This window comes from Haliotis rubra, unplaced genomic scaffold, assembly GCF_003918875.1.
Source record: "Haliotis rubra isolate DU_JTF1 unplaced genomic scaffold, ASM391887v1 Scf415, whole genome shotgun sequence".
In the NCBI taxonomy this organism is placed as follows: domain Eukaryota; kingdom Metazoa; phylum Mollusca; class Gastropoda; order Lepetellida; family Haliotidae; genus Haliotis; species Haliotis rubra.
In genome coordinates, this window is record NW_025767097.1 from 736,965 (window position 1) to 761,788 (window position 24,824).

The 24,824-nt window shown below is 41.7% G+C and overlaps 1 protein-coding gene across 8 annotated transcripts in view; it reads right to left on the bottom strand.

Moving 5' to 3' along the window:
• Positions 1 to 24,824, bottom strand: part of LOC124288330 (myotubularin-related protein 13-like) — a 113,707-nt gene that overhangs the window by 24,679 nt on the left and 64,204 nt on the right. For 5 of the 8 annotated variants that reach the window (XM_046724846.1, XM_046724842.1, XM_046724841.1 and 2 more), the window contains exons 2-11: positions 20,684 to 20,769; positions 15,659 to 15,916; positions 12,625 to 12,727; positions 11,019 to 11,135; positions 9,912 to 10,044; positions 8,773 to 8,890; positions 3,004 to 3,117; positions 2,442 to 2,519; positions 937 to 1,050; positions 53 to 181 (exon numbers count right to left, since the gene is read on the bottom strand). In XM_046724846.1, coding sequence (XP_046580802.1) covers positions 53 to 181; positions 937 to 1,050; positions 2,442 to 2,519; positions 3,004 to 3,117; positions 8,773 to 8,890; positions 9,912 to 10,044; positions 11,019 to 11,135; positions 12,625 to 12,727; positions 15,659 to 15,916; positions 20,684 to 20,769 — 1,250 coding nt within the window. Of the gene's footprint in view, positions 1 to 52; positions 182 to 936; positions 1,051 to 2,441; positions 2,520 to 3,003; positions 3,118 to 8,772; positions 8,891 to 9,911; positions 10,045 to 11,018; positions 11,136 to 12,624; positions 12,728 to 14,392; positions 14,496 to 15,658; positions 15,917 to 20,683; positions 20,770 to 24,824 lie in introns of all 8 variants that reach the window. The other 3 variants (XM_046724844.1, XM_046724840.1, XM_046724839.1) reach the window with 2 other exon arrangements.

The following is a 24,824-nucleotide window of genomic DNA, read 5'->3' on the forward strand; positions in this document are numbered from 1 at the left end:
GTTTTAATGTGTCGGAAATAACATGTTTTCAACAAAATAATTCCGGACGTACCTCATCAAAAATATCACAGACTCTGTAGGGTGGACCCCTCTCGGCCACGAATGCACCGAAGCCCATCCCGTCCAGCACACGCAGGATGAAATCATCATCAACCATACCTCGCTGACCTAAAAAACTGGCCTGAAAAACACAATACGTTTTCAATGTGCATCAAACATTTGTTAGGGGTTTAATAGTCATCAATAATCCGACTGTACAATGCTGGTCTTTAAATAATGGCACCTGACCAGTGTCTGACATCATGAAGACTGTGCAATGCCTTCAGAGTACAACCAACTCACTGAGGGTGGCTACAGTATCCAACCACCTACACAAGCAACACCTGATCAGATGACCGGTGCCAGGCTTGTTGGACTATACAGACATGTAGTACAGAACGAATTTAAACGAATAGCGGTGGATAGTATATACAAAATTTCTAGTGTACCATGACACCCAAGTAACTAGTCAAGCATACTAATTATCCGATCTTCATTTATCAACTACAGCAAACACTGGATACTTTGGATCTATTCTGCCACTAAATAATACCCCAGGGATTAGCAATGGCTAAGCCCTTCGTTTACAGAAATCTAAAAAATTCAGAACAAAACATATTCAGAATGACAATTTTTATGAAACTTTTACTTTGACAAAATAACCCAGGGAACAAAAACAGAATTTCTTCCCAAGACAAATCATCAACACAGAACAAATGCCACACTGTCATTTTTTTTAATTTTATCACCTACTTTCAAACCAAACTCTTGAGAAGAATGAAACAATAAATTTGTTTCTGAACATACTGAGGAAATGTCTTTTTTTATGAAAGTCCTACCACCCCCGACACAGACACAGGGTCTGACTACAAGAGCAGGCACAGGATTGTGGTTTACCTTATGAAACGTGATGAAAGGTTCAGGATGGATACGGATGATGGTGAGACAAGAACGATAACCAGTGAAGATATCTGCAAACATGCGGATGAACACAGCCCGGATCTCCTTGTCCTGAAGGCAGAGAGTGGGTTAGATTTGAACAGAATAAACTGTCATATAATAGTTGCCATTATGGGTCACTGCTCTAGGTGCAGTAAGTACTAGGAAGGTCAACTTGTACAACTTGTACAACTCAACAATTCACTGATCAAGAATCGCTAAAGCTTTTCATAATAAAATCTGGATGAAATATTGTAGAAAGAAAGGTAAAAAGGTTACTACTTATATTTAGGAACCATGGTGCTGTTGTACAAAACAACCTTAGTGCTATGACAGTCGTTAGTCCATGTTAAGGTATGGGAGTTACGATCATCTTAGCGCTATGACAGCCGTTAGTCCATGTTAAGGTATGGGAGTTACAATCACCTTAGAGCTATGACATAGTCTATGTTAAGGTATGGGAGTTCTGCGATCATCTTAAGCTATGACAGCCGTTAGTCCATGTTAAGCTATGGGAGTTACAATCACCTTAGTGCTATGACAGTCTTATCTATAAGGTATGGGAGTTGATCATCTTAAGCTATGACAGCCGTTAGTCCATAAGGTATGGGAGTTACAATCACCTTAGTGAAAGTCATTAGTCTATGTTAAGGTATGGGAGAACAATGTATACTGACAGTCATTAGTCTATGTTAAGGTATGGGAACCATGGTGTTACAATCACCTTAGTGCTATGGCAGTCATTAGTCTATGTTTAAGGTATGGGAGTTACAATCACCTTGGCAGTCATTAGTCTATGTTAAGCTATGGGAGACAGTCATTAGTCTATGTTAAGGTATGGGAGTTACAATCACCTTAGCCCTACAGATCAGTCTATGTTATATGGGAACTACATCACCTTAGGTAGTCGTTAGTCTATGTTAAGGTATGGGAGGAGTTACAATCACCTTGTATCATTAGTCTATGTTGATGTTGTATATACATGTCCTTTTCTTCACTTCATAGAAAATCATGGAATTCTTCTGTCAAGAATCAAATAATGAACTAACAACAAAGTTACAACACCTCTGTTGACAGTCATTGTGTATGTTAAGGTGTGGGAGTTACAAAGTACCATATCTCTGATGACTTGTGTACAACTGTGTCAGTACAAAGTACAACTCTCTGTTGACATTTTCTACAACTGTGTAGAAAACAAAGGACAACTTCTGTCAATTTGTGTACAATGAAGAAACAACAAAGTACAACTCTGTTGACTTGTGTACAACTGTGTCAATACAAAATACAACTCTGTTGACTTGTGTACAACTGTGTCAATACAAAGTACAACTCTGTTGACTTGTGTACAACTGTGTCAGTAATAAGTACAACTCTGTTGACTTGTGTATAACTATGTCAGTACAAATTACAACAGCCTGTAAACAGTGTTGTTGTGTAAACTTGTGTAAACAGAAGATACTTACTCTCTGTGTAGCAGGGGAGGGTTTCCGTGGTGATGGAGGAAATGCATAGTCAGCGCTCAGTAATTCCGTATTTTGAATCTACAACATGGAGAAGATTACTAACATCAGAAGAGTGACAATACAGTAACAACAAGTGCTTGCCACTAACATGGCAATGTCCCCCAAGGCTGAAGAAGAATGAAATATAACATATTTACTAGTTTTTATCTTTTGGTCACTTTGATTGCCTTTTGAAAACAAGGTCACCGAAATTTACTGGTGTCAGCATAATTCCCCAATATAGGCTGTCACCGAATTTGAAGACACTGGGTAAAACAGTTCCTGACGATATCGCGTTAACATGAATTGGGACGTACGTACGGACCCTATTGAATACATAGGCCCCCGTTCTGCGTTGCGATAGGGAACAATGAGCTATAGTAAAGGTGTTTCAGTCTGGGTCAGACAATCTAGCAATTGGTATCTCATGGACCTGATCAGTATGGGATCAGAGAGATAGTTTAAAGGGAACTCATCCTTGTAAAATCTCTTTCTATCGGATGAGAGAGAAATGAATACTCACCATGGTTAAAGCTCTCATGGACCGATTCATGATGGGATCTGGGATGCTGGGGATGTTGACACATTCAGGAATCCTCACACTGCCTCCATCCAAGTCAACAATTATCACATCCAGCTGTAAACATACAAGATAAGTGATCAGTATTGTGAAGAACAATAACACAAAATACTACCTCATATTGTTTCACATTTCAGTTGTGAAAGAAGTGGGTAATTCTCAAGAAAGATATTTTTAGGGTCATTTTACGTGGACCACATTTAAATGAAGATTTGTGTCATAATCCCCAGTATTTTGATAATATGATGGAGACAATACACTTGATAACCAAGGATAAGCATTTACGAACTTACTACAAAGCAAAGGAATATACAATCTCATTAGTGTCAGATACCTTGATGTGACATGTCTATGAATACGAGCTGCCGAGAAATCACAAAGTTGTGGCCGTGAACATTCTAATCCCATTATCAGATTCAAGGATTTTAAATTCTTGGTATTCAGACACTCTTTATGTCTGAGTTCTGCAAATATGAAACTGAGCTAAAATGCTAACATTGAGTGGATTTTCTTTTGAACAAATCCAATTTTCCAACCTGAAGTGGTAAAGAAATGAAGAATACATGATTTTGGAAGCTGACAACATATTTCTTTAAAAAAAAGCCAAACATCCTTCATTTAAATTCGAACAAACCTGTAGAAGTTCCTGATTCTTTGATGAGTGTGCTCCTTGGGGTACATATAAGCATAAAAATGTCCATTTTTAATCCCTACGACAGTTGTAACTATATTTTGAATAAAATATTTACAAAACAAAAAACAACGTTTTTGTCTTGTTCGACCACCCCTACGGACCCCAGAATGGACCCGTCCGCCAAGAACAGGTAACTCTAGGCGCTAACCTCGTACCTCACTTTCCATGCTGAACGTATCAGACAGTATGTGGGGAGGTGGGTGGCCGTACCCCAAGGAGGACTCTCATCAAAGAATCAGCAACCTCTACAGGTTTGTCCGATTCTTTTTCATGAGAGATCCTCCTTGGGGTACATATAAGCATAAGACAGACTCCTAAAGACAAAGAGTCCTGGGAGTGGTATTCTGTCTGATAAACTACGCCCCCGACAAGTGGAATTTCCCAACTATGAAAAGAAAAAGGAACAGCTCACTTACTGGCTACTTACGACCTGCCTACTGAGCTGGGATTAACATGAGTTTGGTGAACACCCTTGGCACCGTGGAGATGCAAAGGGGAGCACACGAAACTGGTAGCATTTCCCATCGAAGGAGAACCTCAGGTACTTCTTGAAGTCGGGGTGCATTGGTACATGTAGGTAAGCGTCTGAGATCGATTGATGTGAGCCAATCCCGTCTCTGGACGGAGGAGATCAATGAGCGCAGTGTCTCCATCCTGAAAGACGGCACTTCTATCATTTTGTTCAGCCCTTTTAGATTGAGTATGGGTCTGAACCCTTCGTCGTTCTTGGTCACATTGTTCTTGGTTCTATGGCTGCTTTGTCCAGTAGAGACTGGACCTCGGCACAGAGAATACTCGCTTTTTCCCGGGTGATGGGCACAGGAGTGTGCCGCACCCCGGTGAATGGTGGCGGACCTTGCTTCCACTGTGGCATATGGCCATCCCTGAGTGTGGCTTTCACCCATTCCGTGAGGAAGAGTGTAAGCTGGCCGCTTACACGGACGTGTGGCATGAGGCAGTGCACTCCCACAGTTGGCAAGTCTCTCCTTGCGTGTGTGGGAGGCAACAAGGGCGTCCGAGGGAGATTTAACAGGAAGCCGGGGCTGGCTTCCCCTTTCCCCGAAAAGACTGCTGCGCAGCTGCAGCCTTTCCCTTGCCTCGTGCCTCCTGGTCTTAACCTGCAGTGGAGCAGTCCACTTTGCAGGCTCCTTCGCCAACGCAGAAGGATACGAAGTAGCAGGAGGCGCAGGCCTCGTGCGAGATGTGAGGAGTTGCTCTAGTTGGGGCTTAGAGGCCTCGTGCACTACTTTCAATGCCCCAGGGAAAAGGGCTCAAGGAAGAGATCAGAACCAGAGGGTTCAGATCGCCCTGTCCCCCCCTCGGACCCGAGCCGCGGGGCTGGCGCAACAAGGTAGGAACTGCCGAAGCAGGCTGCCCAGTGTGCCCAGCCGAGCCTCTGGGCACCGAGGGACCTGGTTGCCAAGGTATGCTCAGGTGCCCATCGGCGGCAGACGAATCCTGCGCCCTACCGGAGCCGGAGCCCGGGTCGGCACAAGGAACAGCAGACAGACAATCCCCTGAGCTGAGACTCGGGGTAGGTTGCCCAGGGATAGGTGCGCTCACCGGGCCTGAGCCCGGGACACCACCGTCCCCAGCAGAGACAACTGGACCATCGAGATTTACACGTTGCGAACCGAGCTCCTAACGGAGCCCGGACATCGCACTATCAATCATTAACTTCACATTAGTCATCTGCTGCTGCATTTGTTGCTGAAATAATGAAGCAATTGAATCAATATTTAAGGCAGCAGCAGCAGGGGGTGCGTGGGTGTTTGAGGTGGAGGGAACAGGTGACGACTGCTTAGAGACCCTAGCTTTCTTCGCCCTCGACTCCGCCGGTGGTGCTGAGCTAGTGGAAGATTTTTTCTTATGTGATCTCTTGGAAGGGGGGTCCTGACCCCAGATATCACCCCTCGCCCGCATGAGATTGGAGAAAAACAAATAGTCGGCATGTCTCGACTTTTGGGTCTTGGGTGAAAACGCCTGGCAGGAAACACACCCCGACGAATCGTGCGAAGCCTCCACTAGACATCTTAGACACGAAGCATGACCATCCTTTATGGGGAAAGATGACTTGCACATAGCGCAGGCTTTAAACTGCAACAAACGGCAAGTCTGACAGAGAACGTATAAATTGTAACCAAATAATACGCATGGGCGATTAATAAATATAAATATTAACCATTTTATTATTGGATATTTATATAGTGCACATATCCAGGCAACTAGTGCATGCTCAAGGCGCTGGTAGTTGTTCCCTCGATCATTGGATGTCAATCTCAACTTCACATCGTATTATCAATCTCAACTCCCTGGGGAGTATGCAACTCTTGCAGCCACTAGGTGCACCGAGTTAGTTTGGCTTTCTCATCCTAACGAGGTACCCATACTAGCATATAGACTGTACTTAAATAAGAACTAGTGCATTCTAGCCCACTTCATAACATGGAACCCGTAAAGCAAAATACTGTAATTGTAGTTATTTTCGCGTGGGATTAATTTTCGTGCTTTTAGAGCAAAAAGATTGTGCGTCAATAATCTTACCAAGCGAAATATTCATGGTCAAGTCATGACAAAATTCAGACAAATACACAAGTAGGAACAACATGCAATTTGTTTAATGCAGCCAATCAGTGATTTGACCATGTGAACAACACGTGTTCATAAACAACAAACACTACTTTATGATTTCTATGTTTAATTATTGTAAGTACTGGTATACACTCTTCCTTAATTTGTTGTCAGTTAATCTCGCATATGGGACAGATGTTGACATGTTGACACAAGTATAATCCCACCTTTCTCTCTGATTGTTTTAGTAAACATGATTCAATTATAGCGGCTAGCTTTGATCACTGCATGTCTATTGGTTGTGAAAACTTTGTGATGGATACCATCACTCAGGTGTTTGAAATGCGCGAAAAAACAACTGCGCTAACAGGTCTTTGGTGAACTTTCCGCACAAATTGCACCCCTAAAAAATATATACGATTACAGTATATGACGACAATACAATTATTTAGAGCAAATCATGTAATATAATTAATCCACCTGAAAAGAGATAAAATATCTGCAAATTCAGTAAGACAACACACAAACCTAGACAAGAAAGCTACAGGCTAATCTGAACAGGCAAGCGTGTATGCGCCTCCCGTCCGCCATCTTGACAAGCACATGGCAAGCCGACAGGGACTAAGATGAAAGTTACAACAAATGATGAATGAAAACTTTCATAAACATTTATCAATTATCGCCCACGCGAATAAGAGATAACCATACATACAGTAGCTGTTTCTGAAGAACTCATCTTGTCAATCGTAAGGGAGAAATCAACTTGTAAGCTGAAGGACACAAACGTCGATACAGACAAACGACAGCATGGAAAGTGAGGTACGAGGTTAGCGCCTAGAGTTACCTGTTCTTGGCGGACGAGTCCATTCTGGGGTCCGTAGGGGTGGTCGAACAAGACAAAAACGTTGTTTTATGTTTTGTAAATACTTTATTCAAAATATAGTTACAACTGTCATAGGGATTAAAAATGGACATTTTAATGCTTATATGTAGCCCAAGGAGCACTCTCATGAAAAAGAATGGGCAGTAAAGCAAGCTCAGGGATAATCAGGTAGGAGATCCAACTGAGGAGATCTAATATCTTCAGGTAGAGAGGTAAAATGTCTGATTATAATGAGATTGTACATGTCAAAACAAAACCTCTACATAATGACACAACATATTAGTTGTCCTAAAACAAAGGAGCAATATTGTCATTCAGTGAGTGGAAATGTTCTCAGCTCCAAAAGAAGCAACGATTCATTCCTTGATCAAGTGGTGTAATCATGCACGCCTCAACACAGCATCCAGTACGCAAGTGCACTGACCAATACTGAAGCCGCAAAGTAAATGTAGCAACAAGTCATGAAAGAGAACTCATCAAAACTAGGGTGTTCATAATCAGAAGATTTGTAAAGTCAGGAGACATCAGTGTAATGAAGAAGTGGAGTGCAAATAATCTTGATAACATTACAAATGACATTAGATAACACTTTAAAAAAAATCATTGGGAATGAAGAAAAAGTCAAGATAAAATAAATCCATTAATTAGATTACCATGTCATATGAACAACATTTGAAAAAGGGGATTAATGAAACTGTTGTCATTTATTGATTGATATAGATATGTAGAGAACCCCTATATTATACGTAGGAGAGTTAGTGAGAGATCAGCCTACATATTGAATGTTATCAAGTCACATGCTGATGAAGGAGTGTGTGAGTGAGGTTGCCTTTTCCAGCAATATCACAGAGGGAACTAAAACTGACTGGACATGATCGTGTTGGCAACACAACCCTAGTGTTGGGTTTGATGTGTTAAAGCATCAGTCACCAGGCCTGGGCCTCTGTGTGGATTTAGTCCACTTCCAGCGTCAATATTTTGTGTCATTAGTGTATGAACTGATGTTTTAAACTCTTGGTTAGTCCAACACTTCAAACTCAATAGTGTTCTTTCTCTGTACCTTTTGTATTATAATATTTCCCGTAACTGTTAATCTTTCTCTGTGTTGGTTTCTAATCATTGCTTGTGCTGGAATCTGTTAGTGTAAATATCTTTGGAGAGTTGTATGTTGTAAGAAGTTGTCGCTGATCCTTTTCACTTTGTGAATAAAATATGTTTAAACTAAACCTGATTATCAATATTTCACAGAAGTCAGTAACGAGTGGATTTCTTCTATGATACAAGATAACTCTCAACATACTTGGCCATTTCAATGCTTCAAACTGATCATAAATATTTCTCAGATGTGAATATCAAGCAGCTTCCTTTAGTAATACGAGACAATGCTTTAAACATGTGGCTACCCAAATGCCTATGAACGGTAGGAATAGTAAGTGGATGTCTCTGGTGTTCAGGATGATGTGATGCTGCTGACTAGGCACCAACTCTTCTAGAAACATACCAGTGGAAGGCAGCAAAGCATGCGACCCAGGGATCGTCACAGAGGCAGCAAATGGATACGTACGTGACCTACCAAATCAACGACGTCATTGCGCAGGGATGAGTGTACACCCGCAATGAAAGGAGTGGGTGTGTTGAGCACCTCCAGCAGGGACACTGGGAGGATGGGGATGTACACATAGCTGAAACACAAAGGCCGCATCGTCAAACAAGGGCTGCACTGTTACATTCACTGGACTTGACATTTAACAACACTTGACATTAAGGATGTAAGTCAATATAATATTAGGTGAAAATACTGCAGAGAAAACAACAAGGATCTGTGGAATGCTCACCTATATCTGAGTGGTACAAGACTCACCTATATCTGAGAGGGTACAAGACTCACCTATATCTGAGTGGGTACAAGACTCACCTATATCTGAGTGGTACAAGACTCACCTATATCTGAGTGGGTACAAGACTCACCTATATCTGAGGGGTTACAAGACTCACCTATATCTGAGTGGGTACAAGACTCACCTATATCTGAGTGGTACAAGACTCACCTATATCTGAGAGGGTACAAGACTCACCTATATCTGAGCGGGTACAAGACTCACCTATATCTGAGAGGGTACAAGACTCACCTATATCTGAGTGGGTACAAGGCTCACCTACATCTGAGTGGGTACAAGACTCACCTATATCTGAGTGGGTACAAGACTCACCTATATCTGAGTGGTACAAGACTCACCTATATCTGAGGGTACAAGACTCACCTATATCTGAGTGGTACAAGACTCACCTATATCTGAGTGGGTACAAGACTCACCTATATCTGAGTGGGTACAAGACTCACCTATATCTGAGTGGGTACAAGACTCACCTATATCTGAGTGGTACAAGACTCACCTATATCTGAGTGGGTACAAGACTCACCTATATCTGAGTGGTACAAGACTCACCTATATCTGAGTGGGTACAAGACTCACCTATATCTGAGTGGGGTACATATCTGACTCAAGACTCACCTATATCTGAGGGGTTCACCAAGACTCACCTATATCTGAGTGGGTACTAAAACTCACCTATATCTGAGTGGGTACAAGACTCACCTATATCTGAGGGTACAAGACTCACCTATATCTGAGTGGGTACAAAACTCACCTATATCTGAGTGGGTACAAGACTCACCTATATCTGAGTGGGTACAAGACTCACCTATATCTGAGTGGGTACATGAGAGACACAAAGGCATGGGCTGTTGCTGTGAGCCGAGAGTAGCTGAATGAGTGGAACAGGATCTTGTGGTCGGTCAAGGCTGCTGTGAAAACGGTCATTGCGTTGTTGATCCCTGAAACCCCACAAAACAATTTTCAAATGCTATTTTTGGGGGGTTCATTGTCAGTACCAAAAAGGTAATTACAACCCTACTACAATACTATGAACATCAAGTCCAAATTCTATAACCAATAGTACTCTGGATGGGTGTTTCTACACACATGTAATTTTATCCGTTCTTTCAAAAGGTTAATGGTGTACTCATATTTAACATATGCATTGTTGACTTTAAAATTCAAAGGAACAATTAATTTTTATGACTCTCTTTATCATATATGCACATAAGACAAATATCAATACAAGAAGCATTGTCACTAAGGTGACATAATCCCCTGCCGCAAATTATCAAATCAAACTTAAAAAGAAATGAAAGTTTAAGATGAAGTTAAATGTCAACAAAAACATGACCAGTCAACCTCTCATGATATCTTCCTCTTTAGTTGTTCAAACACACAAATATTATCAAGACTGACTTTGACCTTGACATGAATGTCATAGTGTATGAAATATGCAAAAATGGTACTAAAGGAATTGCTTATTGAAAAACATTCAAGGGAAGTCTTGAAAGTCTATGCAGAAAATCCAGTTAATTCAGCTTAACATGCTGAAATCTTTAAAGTGTCGCAGTGACCTTGAAAATTATGTCACCAAAATCTACTGGGCCCTGCACTTTCCCTAGATAAAGCTTGGTGTTGAATATGAAGAAAATCTAGTGAACAATTCTTGAGATATCTCGCTGAAAAGAGTAAAACGTTAAAGTCCCCTTGTGACCTTGAAATTTATGTCAAGGTCACTAAACCTGACTGGGACCTTTCTTATACTGTGATGAACCTAGGTACCAAATATGAAAAGAATCTAGTCAACGGTTCTTAAGATATTCCAATTTGGACGGACGGACGGACGGAGCCTAATACTATATCCCCCGCTTCGCGTTAAACGCACTGCGGGGGATAATTACTATATTGTATATGTTAGCCGAGAACTCACCCAGCTGGTCGAATACGAGGGCAACATTAGATTTTGTTACTGGTAGTGTTGAACTTAGAGGGGGCTGGAGTGCCTGCCGATCACCTGCCCCTATTGAGAACCGCACCTGGGGGCCACCTGCAACAGCAACATCATCGTCAGCATCCACCAGGTGCAACAACAAAAGTGTAACATTACATCAGGTGCACAATAAACAACAAAATGGCCATACATAAAGCACAACACTGTGAACACATACCTGCTTCAACAACACCTTCACCATACACCATGTATGCCAGATACAACAATATTGTGACACACCAGGTGTAACAGCAACACCATAACCATACCCAGGCGCACCAGCAACAGCATCACCATACACCAGATGTAGCAGCAAACAGCTTCCCTACACACAAGCTGCACAAGCACCAACATCCCCATATACACCAGATGTAGCAGCACCAACATCCCCATATACACCAGATGTAGCAGCACCAACATCCCCATATACACCAGATGTAGCAGCACCAACATCCCCATATACACCAGATGTAGCAGCACCAACATCCCCATATACACCAGATGTAGCAGCACCAACATCCCCATATACACCAGATGTAGCAGCACCAACATCCCCATATACACAACCAACATCCCCATATACACCAGATGTAGCAGCACCAACATCCCCATATACACCAGATGTAGCAGCACCAACATCCCCATATACACCAGATGTAGCAGCACCAACATCCCCATATACACCAGATGTAGCAGCACCAACATCCCCATATACACCAGATGTAGCAGCACCAACATCCCCATATACACCAGATGTAGCAGCACCAACATCCCCATATACACCAGATGTAGCAGCACCAACATCCCCATATACACCAGATGTAGCAGCACCAACATCCCCATATACCACATCCCCATATACACCAGATGTAGCAGCACCAACATCCCCATATACACCAGATGTAGCAGCACCAACATCCCCATATACACCAGATGTAGCAGCACCAATATCCCCAGATAGCACCAACATCACCAGCGGATGCAGCACCAACATCCCCATATACACCAGATGTAGCAGCACCAACATCCCCATATACACCAGATGTAGCAGCACCAACATCCCCATATACACCAGATGTAGCAGCACCAACATCCCCATATACACCAGATGTAGCAGCACCAACATCCCCATATACACCAGATGTAGCAGCACCAACATCCCCATATACACCAGATGTAGCAGCACCAACATCCCCATATACACCAGATGTAGCAGCACCAACATCCCCATATACACCAGATGTAGCAGCACCAACATCCCCATATACACCAGATGTAGCAGCACCAGCATCACCATACACCAGTGAGTCAGTGAGAGAGTTTAGTTTTACGCCGCTTTAGCAATATTCCAGCAATATCACAGCTGGCACCAAACACCAGACTCACAAGCATCAGCATCACCACACACCAAATGTTCCAGCAACATCATCGCCACACACCACACCACCAACACTGTTGCCTTCTACCAGCAGCACAGCACCAACTCTACTCTCAGGGTTAATGTAGTGAGGAACTGTTCTTCCCCTGGATTCCTACTGTGACATACCTGGAGGGGGCACCTGCACACAGCCCAGGATGTTGCCCACGATTGTCTCCAGCTGCACCTGCAGGTTCTCCATGTACACTGTGTAGATGAGCCCCAGACAATTCTGTAACAATTAGTTGCTGATAACACAGGGTCCCAGCTGATGGTACGTTAAGTACGCTTGTTGAAAGTTATGATGGAGGAAACATTTCCCTATGGTAATAATTTCAATCTTACGTAGGTGTTCTTATGGTAAACAAATATGTTCTGTTTCTAATGCCGAGCTCAAATTAAGATTGTTGGTAACATGCTCGTGTCAATAAAACATCAAACTTGTCCGTCTATTGATGTCCTAACCTATATTTGTAATTGCTATTATATATTATAAAGATGCAACAGAAACAAGTATCCTGTTGGGGTTTTTTCTGTAAAAGAGGTATATAGAGAAAACATAAAATGAATGATTTTACCAATTAAATAGTGTCCCGAATATATCAACAATTAGACGTTTGACTGCGTATCTTATTGTGAGCAGCACGCGCACCTGTTTGGCATCAATTTATCAGAAAATGCTACGTAGTGTAAAATCGGAATTTTTCTTTCTTTACAAGCTCAGCGTTTGTTTGGACTTTTCACACTCAATATCTTTCGTTTCATTTTATCAAGACAGTTGATATTGGTGACAAAGCCCATTTGTAATTTGATTCCAAAATGTATGGGGAATTCAGTGATGCATTTGTCGCAGCTGAATATGATATAACATTGATGTAATTACGCCTCAATACCGGCCTTCGCGAACGTGATTTTGTAAACACTATCCATATATGACGGAAAAGCGCGACTCGGTTCAGGTAACTGTATTTTCAGAATTATCATTAGTGATTTCATGAAAACCTGATATCAGTGATCAGTAATATGCTATATTTTGAAATTCAATACTTCTGAGTAGTAATTATCCGATTTGAACATTTGAAAACATACACCAAATAACGCTGTGAATCGCGTGATTTCAGTAATGTGTAAAAATGGTGAAGCCCATTTTGAAAGTCCATGTTATTTCTCCATCAGGATCCATCGGTAAAGTTGGGTTTTCTCGGTTTCTTTGGCTTTCCATGATTACGGCTGAAAGGGATGTACCACGAAGTTGTTTCGCGCCTTTTGCCGGTGGTTTAAAAACGTTCGAAAATCTAAAAATAGCTCTCTGCTCCTCGACGTAAATCCGTTAAGCCGGGTGTAGCAACGCCTAGGCTTAGCCGACGTTGTGCATGACGTGTAAGAGGAGGGCGCTGCTAAGCCCGACGTAGTGTGTTACGCCTGACGCTAGCTACGCCGAACATGTGCATACGGCCACAGGTGTAACAGCAACACCATAACCATACCAAGGCGCACCAGCAACAGCATCACCATACACCAGATGTAGCAGCAAACAGCTTCCCTACACACCAGCTGCACCAGCAACAGCATCAGCATCACCACACATCAGACTCCCAAGCACCAACATCCCCATATACACCAGATGTAGCAGCAACAGCATCACCATACACCAATGAGTCAGTGAGTGAGTTTAGTTTTACGCCGCTTTAGCAATATTCCAGCAATATCACAGCTGGCACCAAACACCAGACTCACAAGCAACAGCATCACCACACACCAAATGTTCCAGCAACATCATCGCCACACACCACACCACCAACACTGTTGCCTTCTACCAGCAGCACAGCACCAACTCTACTCTCAGGGTTAATGTAGTGAGGAACTGTTCTTCCCCTGGATTCCTACTGTGACATACCTGGAGGGGGCACCTGCACACAGCCCAGGATGTTGCCCACGATGGTCTCCAGCTGCACCTGCAGGTTCTCCATATACACTGTGTAGATGAGCCCCAGACAATTCTGTAACAATTAGTTGCTGATAACACAGGGTCCCAGCTGATGGTACGTTAAGTACGCTTGTTGAAAGTTATGATGGAGGAAACATTTCCCTATGGTAATAATTTCAATCTTACGTAGGTGTTCTTATGGTAAACAGATATGTTCTGTTTCTAATGCTGAGCTCAAATTAAGATTGTTGGTAACATGCTTGTGTCAATAAAACATCAAACTTGTCCGTCTATTGATGTCCCAAACCATATTTGTAATTGCTATCATATATTATAAAGATGCAACAGAAACAAGTATCCTGTTGGGGTTTTTTCTGTAAAAGAGGTATATATACATTTCTCCATCTACTTCCCACTCCCACTAAAAATTATATATAATGAAAACATGTTTTAACATTAGAATTAGATTACTCTGAAAGTCTGATAACAGTAAATCTTAGTTACAAATATTTTACTGGCACTTCTTGCATATAGCTTAAAGGGAGACAACTCTTATGATCATACAACCCTGCTCGCTTTTGTCACGGAGGGAAGAGGATGTTGTTTCAAGAAGTAAACTCTGGTACAAGGTGCACAGAGAAAGTGGGGGCTGCAGCAGAGATGGATTAGTTCATTCACAGTCTTTGTGTGCATCCTTGTGATGTAATGTCAACCGCAGGCATTTACCTGTATTTGAGGGTCCCTGGAACTCATACTCTTAATTTTCAGGGGTCCTGGACTACAAAATGGGGGTCCCAGACACTTCAATATTATTATTAATACTATGTTGTAATATTGTTGCAATTCAGTTACTGTTATTGTATTGTGTATCATGATCACCACATTGTTACAGTAATTAAATTGCAAATAATATCATAACCCAGCTAGTAGCAGACTCAGTGATAACTTATTGTTACTTGATTGAAATTTTTACAAAAAGTATTTGGACTTTTTCTGCATCCATGTGGACACGCTTAATCAATTTAGTTGCGTCTGTTGTCAATTATTATGTGTATAGGACACAGGAATTTGCGTCCCGTAAATCCCTGCAACCTTCCGACCACGCTCAAACATGATCCTATACCTGCGATACTGAAGAGTTTGAACCTCACAGTCTCAGTACTCAGGAATACTGCATGGCAAGGTTCTAATCCTGCTTTTCTAGTTCAGCTGTGGTATCCCTAATAAGTTTCTCACCCTGAAAGCTTCGAAGTAGTCGAGCCTGGACATCAGTACGAGACTTTTGGGTGCGAACATGAGTGAATGATGAACCATGTTGGGTTCTTGGTCGTCCCCGTCTTGGTCGTCGGGGTGGGTGGGTGTCATGGCGATGGTCTCGTAGAAAGTGAAGGACGCACAGTAGTGGCGGTCCGCATCGATGTCGGTCAAAACAGCGACGTAGAAGGAGGGCTGTTGTCTCTGAGTGGAGAGAGACCATCCTGTTGGCTGACAAAACTGAAACACACAAAACATTCAACAGCCATAAACTTCATAGCATGGAATATATTACATCGGCAATGCAGTCAAGAAATGATGACTGGTTGAATGTTCATCAACTGACTGTACATCGACTGAATGTGTTGAATGTTCATCAACTGACTGTACATCGACTGAGTGTGTTGAATGTTCATCAACTGACTGTACATCGACTGAATGTGTTGAATGTTCATCAACTGACTGTACATCGACTGAATGTGTTGAATGTTCATCAACTGACTGTACATCGACTGAATGTGTTGAATGTTCATCAACTGACTGTACATCGACTGAATGTGTTGAATGTTCATCAACTGACTGTACATCGACTGAATGTGTTGAATGTTCATCAACTGACTGTACATCGACTGAATGTGTTGAATGTTCATCAACTGACTGTACATCGACTGAATGTTCATGTGTTGAATGTTCATCAACTGACTGTACATCGACTGAATGTGTTGAATGTTCATCAACTGACTGTACATCGACTGAATGTGTTGAATGTTCATCAACTGACTGTACATCGACTGAATGTGTTGAATGTTCATCAACTGAATGTACATCGACTGAATGTGTTGAATGTTCATCAACTGACTGTACATCGACTGAATGTGTTGAATGTTCATCAACTGACTGTACATCGACTGAATGTGTTGAATGTTCATCAACTGACTGTACATCGACTGAATGTGTTGAATGTTCATCAATTTAATGTCTGAAATGTTCATTGACTGACTGTGATGAATGTTCATCGATTGAATGTGTTGAATGTTTACAGTAGTATATTACTCTTCTCAGACCTATTTCTCTACTTAAATTCATGTGAAAAGTTTAAATAAAATCAGAAAATGTTTTCTTAATCTGAGTTCCAAATCAAGATCATATTCAAGATCAGGATGGAGGAGCACACAACAACTGAAAACGTCTTCCATATATCAAATACATGTACCAACACTGCTTTTAGCATTTGGCCTAAAACCAGTCTACTATACAATTTTGTCTTCCAACCAGTCCCTACTGTAATGTCACAGCATTAAATGAAGCATGTTGAAATATTCCTCAAGTACAATTTCTGAATCTCCAACCTCATGCTGGCTCCATTTCACTTAAAATGCTGTTGATTGTTCTTTTTATCATATTTATGGATTTCTGAGACAAAGTGGTACTCAAGGACTACATTGGCTGGAATGGCCACAAATTTGCTGATGCAGCATAATCTTAACACATTTATATATCAACCGCCAAATATTATCATCTGACAAATATAAAATAAATGCGTTCCTCTGTCGGTAAGTATGTCACATGCATGTCCCATGAGAATGCTGTCCGCATGTTAATTACCTGACATTAGCAAGTCAATACAGTGTATCAGACAGATCAATGTTTACTTGAATGTGTATCGACCAGCTACAAACAACACAAATGTCCCCAGCTTTCAGCTCGTGCACATCTGTCCCTTGTGTCCCTATCAACACACACGGGGCTTCCATCACAGAGGAATGTGTGATCAATTCCCACAGATACACACTTACATGTTTAGTTTTATCACCCAAGAGAACATCAGCTGAACACACTGCTGCGATTTTATTTAGTTTAAACAGTGGCACTGATGGAGAGATGTGCAAGCCAGATTACATAGGAGACTGGATACAGGAGTCCACTGTGCAGATTGGGAGACAAACCAGGAAATAACTGTGGGGAGGGTGAATCAAGTTTCAGCATGGGAGGGCCGTGGGAGGAATGTGTCATAGGCTGTGACACACACACACACACACACTGATCGAGCAGCACAATCAATGTGAGGGGCAGGGTAGGCTGGAGGTTTATGATGGCTTTAATGATATTCTAATATCAGAGTGCTACTCCAGCCTCTAGTCTGAAGATTGAGTCCAGTAAAATGACAACATCAAGGGACTGGAAGCGTCTTGTTTATGTTTATGTGTTGTTTTATGCTGAAGTCATCAATATTGAAGCCATGTCATGGCGGACAGACTTGCACACATCTTTAAAATAATGATTATCAGTTTAAAAGGTAATTCCTACACTTGAGGAAAAAATAAATAATAATGGAAGGGTGTGGAGATAATGTCGAGAGTGGATTTAAATTAGTATGGTGTACTGAGAGGGTAATTAGTTTTTAATCCCAAGTCTAGAAAATCTGTTTGGTCTCATAAGCTCAGCTAATACTAGTTTTTTGCAAGTTATTGAAACTCTAAAATCTACAGAAGGCTTTGGGAAAGACTGTCATATATACATGGCAGAGTATGGAGGTGAAGTAATAGATTGACAGGAAGTGAGAAACCTCTACACATGAATCTGTTAGCCTTGAACATTCCATCTACTGAGTATTAGGAGCACACATCATTCCTTCCAGACAGGTTTTAACATTCCAAGGTATCTTGTGGCACACATGACTGCACTGATAGCTAGGCCCTTGTTCAGGGGGCACCTGCTGAATGTCAATCCCAAAAATGTGTATCTAGCCTTCTCCTTATGACTTTAATATTTCTCATTGATCCTCACTCCATGTGTTTCTCTAGAGAACACTTTATCATCATTACCGGTAGGTAATTCTCTTCAAATTCACAAACCAATTATTCAATAATCAAAATTATCTCCAAAGTTCAATTTAAACACTAACTTACTTATAATTCCAATTTGAACAGTAATGTAGTTATATCACAGCAAGTAATGCAAGTCTGAGGTGAGTAATGCAGAGACACATGGGCATACAAACCAAGTCACTAACCAAGGATTCAAAATACCATGGCAAGCAGACACCAGTGTGTTCATTATTTGTAACACCCTTTCAGGGCTATGTCTAAGCCTTCATTACAACATTACTGACGAAGGGACATGTTGTAGCCTAGACACCACAGAGGTCTTCACCATGTACTTTCATATTTCCTACTAAAGACGTCACAACAAGCATTAGTCTGTCTGATCACATTATTTCCCCTCCATCCAAGCCCTTTTATCAATGTGAGAGCCCCAAAAGAGGCAAGTCTAGATTGTCCTTAGGTTCCAGTTGAATTTCCCATCTCACTGGAGCTCCTTTTCAATTTATGCTGTGTTGTTTGTTGTTACAAAAATCACATATTTTCAGAGACAAGGCATTAGTCTTTTCTGTAGTCATTGAACACTAAATGTTTACAGAGGTTTCACACAAGGAATTATCTGTTTCTATCAGAATTATACAGCTGAGGGTCCATTTTGAAAATATATAACTTTGACAGAACACATAACTACATATTAATTAAAAAAGGGCTCTACCAAGATGGCAGATTCAGAACCTGAACCTGTGGAAAACCTAGACTTCTTCAGTTTGGCCATAGCATTATAGGAGAAGGAGAGATGGAAAGCAATATGGTTCAGGTTCTCAGAAATGTTGGCTACTGGAGGATCCAACAGAGATCAGTACCTCAGGCTACTGTGCCATCCCTAACTATCCACGGATATTCTACGCAACTTGAACCAGCCTGTCCTTTATCATACAGAGTATCCTATCTACATCCATTAAGATAAATACCCTTGGTCATTCAACATCCCTCTTCATTTTTCAGTCCAGTCACTCTAGAATATCAGCCCAATCAATGCTGAGACTTGTTCTTTCATGATTAAACCTATAGCCAGTAGCACCACAACTGGTTAACACCCCTTTCTGATGAATAAGTAAAGTGAACATCTTTACCAGATGAAAGTTCATTCATAAAATGGGACTCTCTTGTACAAGGATGCAGTTTTGAAAGTAAATATATGTCAGTCTTGTTTCTCAAATGAGATATTTGTTGTTAATTTGAAGTCTATGAGTGAGGGAATATCTGTGCTAAGTAAGAAATAAAAGAGATAAATGATATAGTGTTGTCACTTCTACAACAAAGCTATGATGGCAAAGGGGGGCCAGGGTAAGTCTGTCTGTCTATATCAAAATATGAGACAAATCGGAACCAACATAAACTGGTGGAGGTTAGGTATGTGTGCTCAGCTCTCCACACATCACCAGTAACAATTCTGTCTGTCAGTGCCCCCTTGGGGGGCAGGGGTTCCCCGCTGACTATTAACGCTGCTGTAATGACCTACATCGATCAATGCACAAGTTTCCATTTATGTCAGACAAGAGGACCAGAGCAAATCAAGTCGCCAGACTCTGATTGACACATCTGCTATTCAGCTAAAGGTGATCAATGGAGGAAAAAGTGATGTACTTTGAACATTGCCAATAGCAAAGATGTCTTTATGAGAATGTAATAAATGAAATCTTGTCAAATCAGATCATCTTTGGCGAAGATTGGGGGAAGGCAACAAATTAGTTTCCTTGTGAAAAGTTTTGATGCAGCTGCACGAAAATCTTTTAATCATCTGTGGAAGGCCAAGAATCATTCCAGTATTGAGTCTGATTGATGCCTCGGTTCAAACTGCAGTGCACTCTAAGTCAAATGCTGTAGAGTGAGTGAGTGAGTGAATGTAGTTTTATACTGCACGCCGCCACAACATTACAGTTTCTCAGGTCATACAGACCAATAATCAATACAGGTCGGTTCTACTGTGGGCACAATTGCATACAAGAAACCCTGCTCTATAAAGTAATCTTAAGAGCTTAGTATGGCCAAGTCAAATTTCATCAGTTACGATCTTCTTAGCATTAAGGACAGTTTGGGGAGCTTATAGGTGATCACACTGAGCAACTCGTCAGTCCTGTCATTCTGGAGAATACTGAAGAGGCTAAACATAGTAGATACTGACCAGTTCTATGCCCTGTGTGAATGGACAGTCGTCCCAATCCTTCTCCGGGAATCTCTGGATCACCTTGCCACAGCTGCTGCCACTTCCTGCAACAACAAAAGGAGACAATCAGCATGACACAAACAAGGCAGGAAATGCTTGTATGGCTATCTACTGCACTGTGCATTACTCTAGGTAACTGACATCCACCTGTAAATACTATGGACCAGACAAACCATCTACATGCTTACAAGTATTCAGAGTGGGTGAGTGAGTTTAGGTTTACGCCGCACTCAGCAATATTCCAGCTATATGGCGGCGGTCTGTAAATAATCGAGTCTGGACCAGACAATCCAGTGATCAACAGCATGAGCATCGATCTGCGCAATTGGGAACCAATGACATGTGTCAACCAAGTCAGCGAGCCTGACCACCCGATCCTGTTAGTCACCTCTTACGACAAGCATGGGTTACTGAAGATCAATATTCTAACCCGGACCTTCACGGGTCACGAGCATTGAGAAGTTTGGTTAAACACTGGTGAGTGAGTGAGTGAGTGAGTGAGTGAGTGAGTGAGTGAGTGAGTGAGTGAGTGAGTGAGTGAGTGAGTGAGTGAGTGAGTGAGAGAGTGGTGAGTGAGTGAGTGAGTGAGTGAGTGAGAGTGAATTTTACTGTTATTTACAGTGATGTTTCAGGCAATTTTACAGTTACATGATTGGAGGTTAGCTGGATGTGATTTAATTATGACATGCAATATTGCCTTATATGATACACAGAGATATTACAAGAGCCTGTTGTGTCTTGTAAAAAAAGATCAAGACAGTAGACACATGACCCACTTTTATACATCAGCAGACACATGACCCACTTTCTATACACAAAGAAACAGTAGACACTGACTCATTCATATACATTAGTACAGTTAGTGTGTCTGGGAAAAGTGGAAATGCCAACAAAAGGGTGGGGACATACGGAACTGTTCAAAGAATGAGAAGGGGAGCCATGGAAGTGCCCACAGAATGAGTGTCGGGTAATGGGGAACTGTCACAGGATGAGTCAAAGTTTGATTTGTTTGTTTCTTGGTTGTTTAATGCCGCACAAACCAATATTCCAGCTATAATTGAGTCTGGATCAGACCATCCAATGACTAACATCATGAGCAGTGATTGGGATAAAGGCAAAGTTATACATGGGAAGGCAAAGCAAAAGCAAGGAAAGCAATGTAATAGCTGCATTAATGGAAGGTAGGAGGAGGTTGTCGTTGAGGACAGTTGAAATACTTTTATAAATCTTCACCACAAACACTGATGAGAGTTAAATGGAGATGTGTTTATTGAGTAAGTCCCAGGAACACTTACATAACATGTGCTCCGTCACTAACACTGATTGATGCTGGAACCCTGATTGTAGAAGATGAGGAGATCAAAGGCCAGACGAAAGTGCTGTGTGACTTTAATGTTTGAAACATCATCATTGGATTCACTCTCGCTATCATCTACACTCTTTACATGAGGAGCATGGTTCATGATGCCTCAGCAAGCTGCATCATAGTGGGGCCAACAAGAGAAGGTCGCTAACATCAGAGATGCCACTGCTTCTTTATCAACAAGGCCATCCTACATCACTTACATCAACTCATAGTTGGGCCAAGAAATCAGGAAGCAAGTTTTATGCCTTATTTGGCAGAATTGTAACCACTTGATGGAGGGGAACACATAGGATGGCTTCTGCCATTCACATGAAGATCATTAAAAGCTAATGCTGTAACTACTGGCTTAACCATCTTGCACAGCAAATGTTGCCAGGACAAATCCTATAGAAACATGGCCATTACGTAAGGAAATCAGCCATTTGAAAGATTACACAAACCCAAGGCAATTAGACATAAAAAATCAAGAAAAGAACAGCTTTCAGAAGGAATTACAGGAAAGTCAAAATGTTCTTCACACCTAATAGTCAGTGATGGAGGTAAAAATGTGCAACAAGTTTGTTTTTTAACACCACATTTACCAATATTCCATAGTGCTCTGTGAATATCTGGTCCAGATAATCCAGTGACTAACATCATGAGCATGTATCTATGCAATTGGGATACGATGACATGTGTCAACCAAGTCAGCGAGCCTGACCACCTGATGGTGTTTGACAAAAAGCATGGAATACTAAAGACCAGTTCTAGCCTGGATCTTCATGGGCCAGTGTAATAAGGCTGCCAGAGGCTGGAAATAGGTATGTGGGGATCTGTTGTAACCTGGAATCCCTGTAAGGGGCCAGCGTCAACTACATGGGACCTTACACTGGAATCTCACAAGACATAGCTTTGAGATGTAGGTGTTGAGTGCACACTGGTGAACAGCTAATTTACCTGCTTTAAGCAAAAGGTTTTGAAACACTTGCACACATCCACCGATTAACATGCTTTAATCTTATCTCTTTGTGAACACAAAACTCCAGCATTCCACAGGAATGTGTCATGTTTCATGCTGGAGGTGCACCATATTCACATGTTATCATGCTCCTTACTGGCATGGAGCTAATCACTGAGATACAGGAAAGATAAAAACCTTTTTGTGACACTTTGGCTAAATTAACATACATTCTGTGAAATCTATTATTATACAACACATTTCTCTCCTCTAAAAAAGAAGAAAGCCTATCATCATGCTGATAGTTTTGACTTGCTCCTTATATCCTACTTAAAATAGGATAATCACCACCTGATTCTTCCATATCGCCTTCTAAAAATGTCATGGCATGAATCTCCACGGCTGAGACATTCCAGGCTACCAGGTTATGTAAACTTACTTGATTCATGGAGAAAACAACCAGTAGTTATTGATTTTCGCTAGTCTGGGACTAACTGACTAGTGACCACATCTAACCTGACTTACAGAGTTTGTAGTGCTTGTGTCACAGCCCCTCTGACCAACCAATCAACGATAGAATACTGGAGATTTGTCTTGTCATTGTGCCTCTGTAGAATTATTATAAATTGAAAATCTTGAAACCAAGATTCACAGAACTTGCAAAGAACTACAACTGAGAGCAATCATAAAAAGACTCATAAAATCAATGTTTTCTCTCTTCAGCAGAAAAACATGTGAAACAGTCTGTGGTCTCAAGGAGACAACTTTCAATCTGAATGGTCCAAATCAAAGAACCCCCTAAGGTGCTCCTAGCTAGACAATTAACTTTCATACCACAAGGGTACACTGGAGCTAAGTGTGGTCTACAGTTTCCTGTATCTGAAACAGTTCCTCGTAGCTTGAAGAAAATGAATAGACTGCTTAGACTGAACTGTCAATCTGCATTCAATACAGCTATGGCCAAATCCCAACCGAGGCCCTGCAAAAAGCTGGGTCTTCTCTGGAGGACATAACCTTGAACAAACCACTGACAATGGAAAGTGAGTGAGTTGATTAATGTTGTTTCCAACAGCATTGCGATTATATCAAGGGGTGTCATCTTGATGGCAGAGAGGAAATAAGAAGAGTTCCATGTGATGGCACTTTGATCTGCATCTGTATGAGTACAATGATTACAAATCAGATATCACACATAACAAAATCTGGAGTTCAAACCCACGATTGCAGAATTCTGTTGTACCCAAGGGAGGCAACTCTTCACAGCACAGCTTATTTGACTGGGATGCTAATGCCCTCGGAAAATGGAGAGATTAAAAGGAATCAAACAGTGGATCTGAGGCATGCAATCCAGCAATCTCCACACAGGCACTCCAAGAAGCTGAACCAACAGCGCTAACCTGTACTGCCACTGTGTGGTTTGCCTGGCAGGAACCTGATTAGGCATTGCTGGCAGAGTAGGTACAGTCAGCTGGCAGGTTGAAATTGGAAGGTGTGAGGGGTAAATGGATTGGCAACATGGCTTGTAGCTGGTCAGTGTAGACTGCTGTGATGAAGGGGGGAACATGGGAGCAGGGTGGTGGAGGTGTGGATGGAGGGGATTAGGGATGGGGAGAGGTCTGACAGAGAGTAAAGTTTACAGATATGTGATGATCTGTGCTAGGGAGCTGCCAGGCAGAGAAAATCAATGTACTTCCCATGTGTTTGCTGATTGAAGTCTCCTTGTTCAATCTGAGTATTACCCTGGTGTATAGTGCTTGCGTGAGGTGAGGCTGCAAGTTTGGAACTGAACGTATACA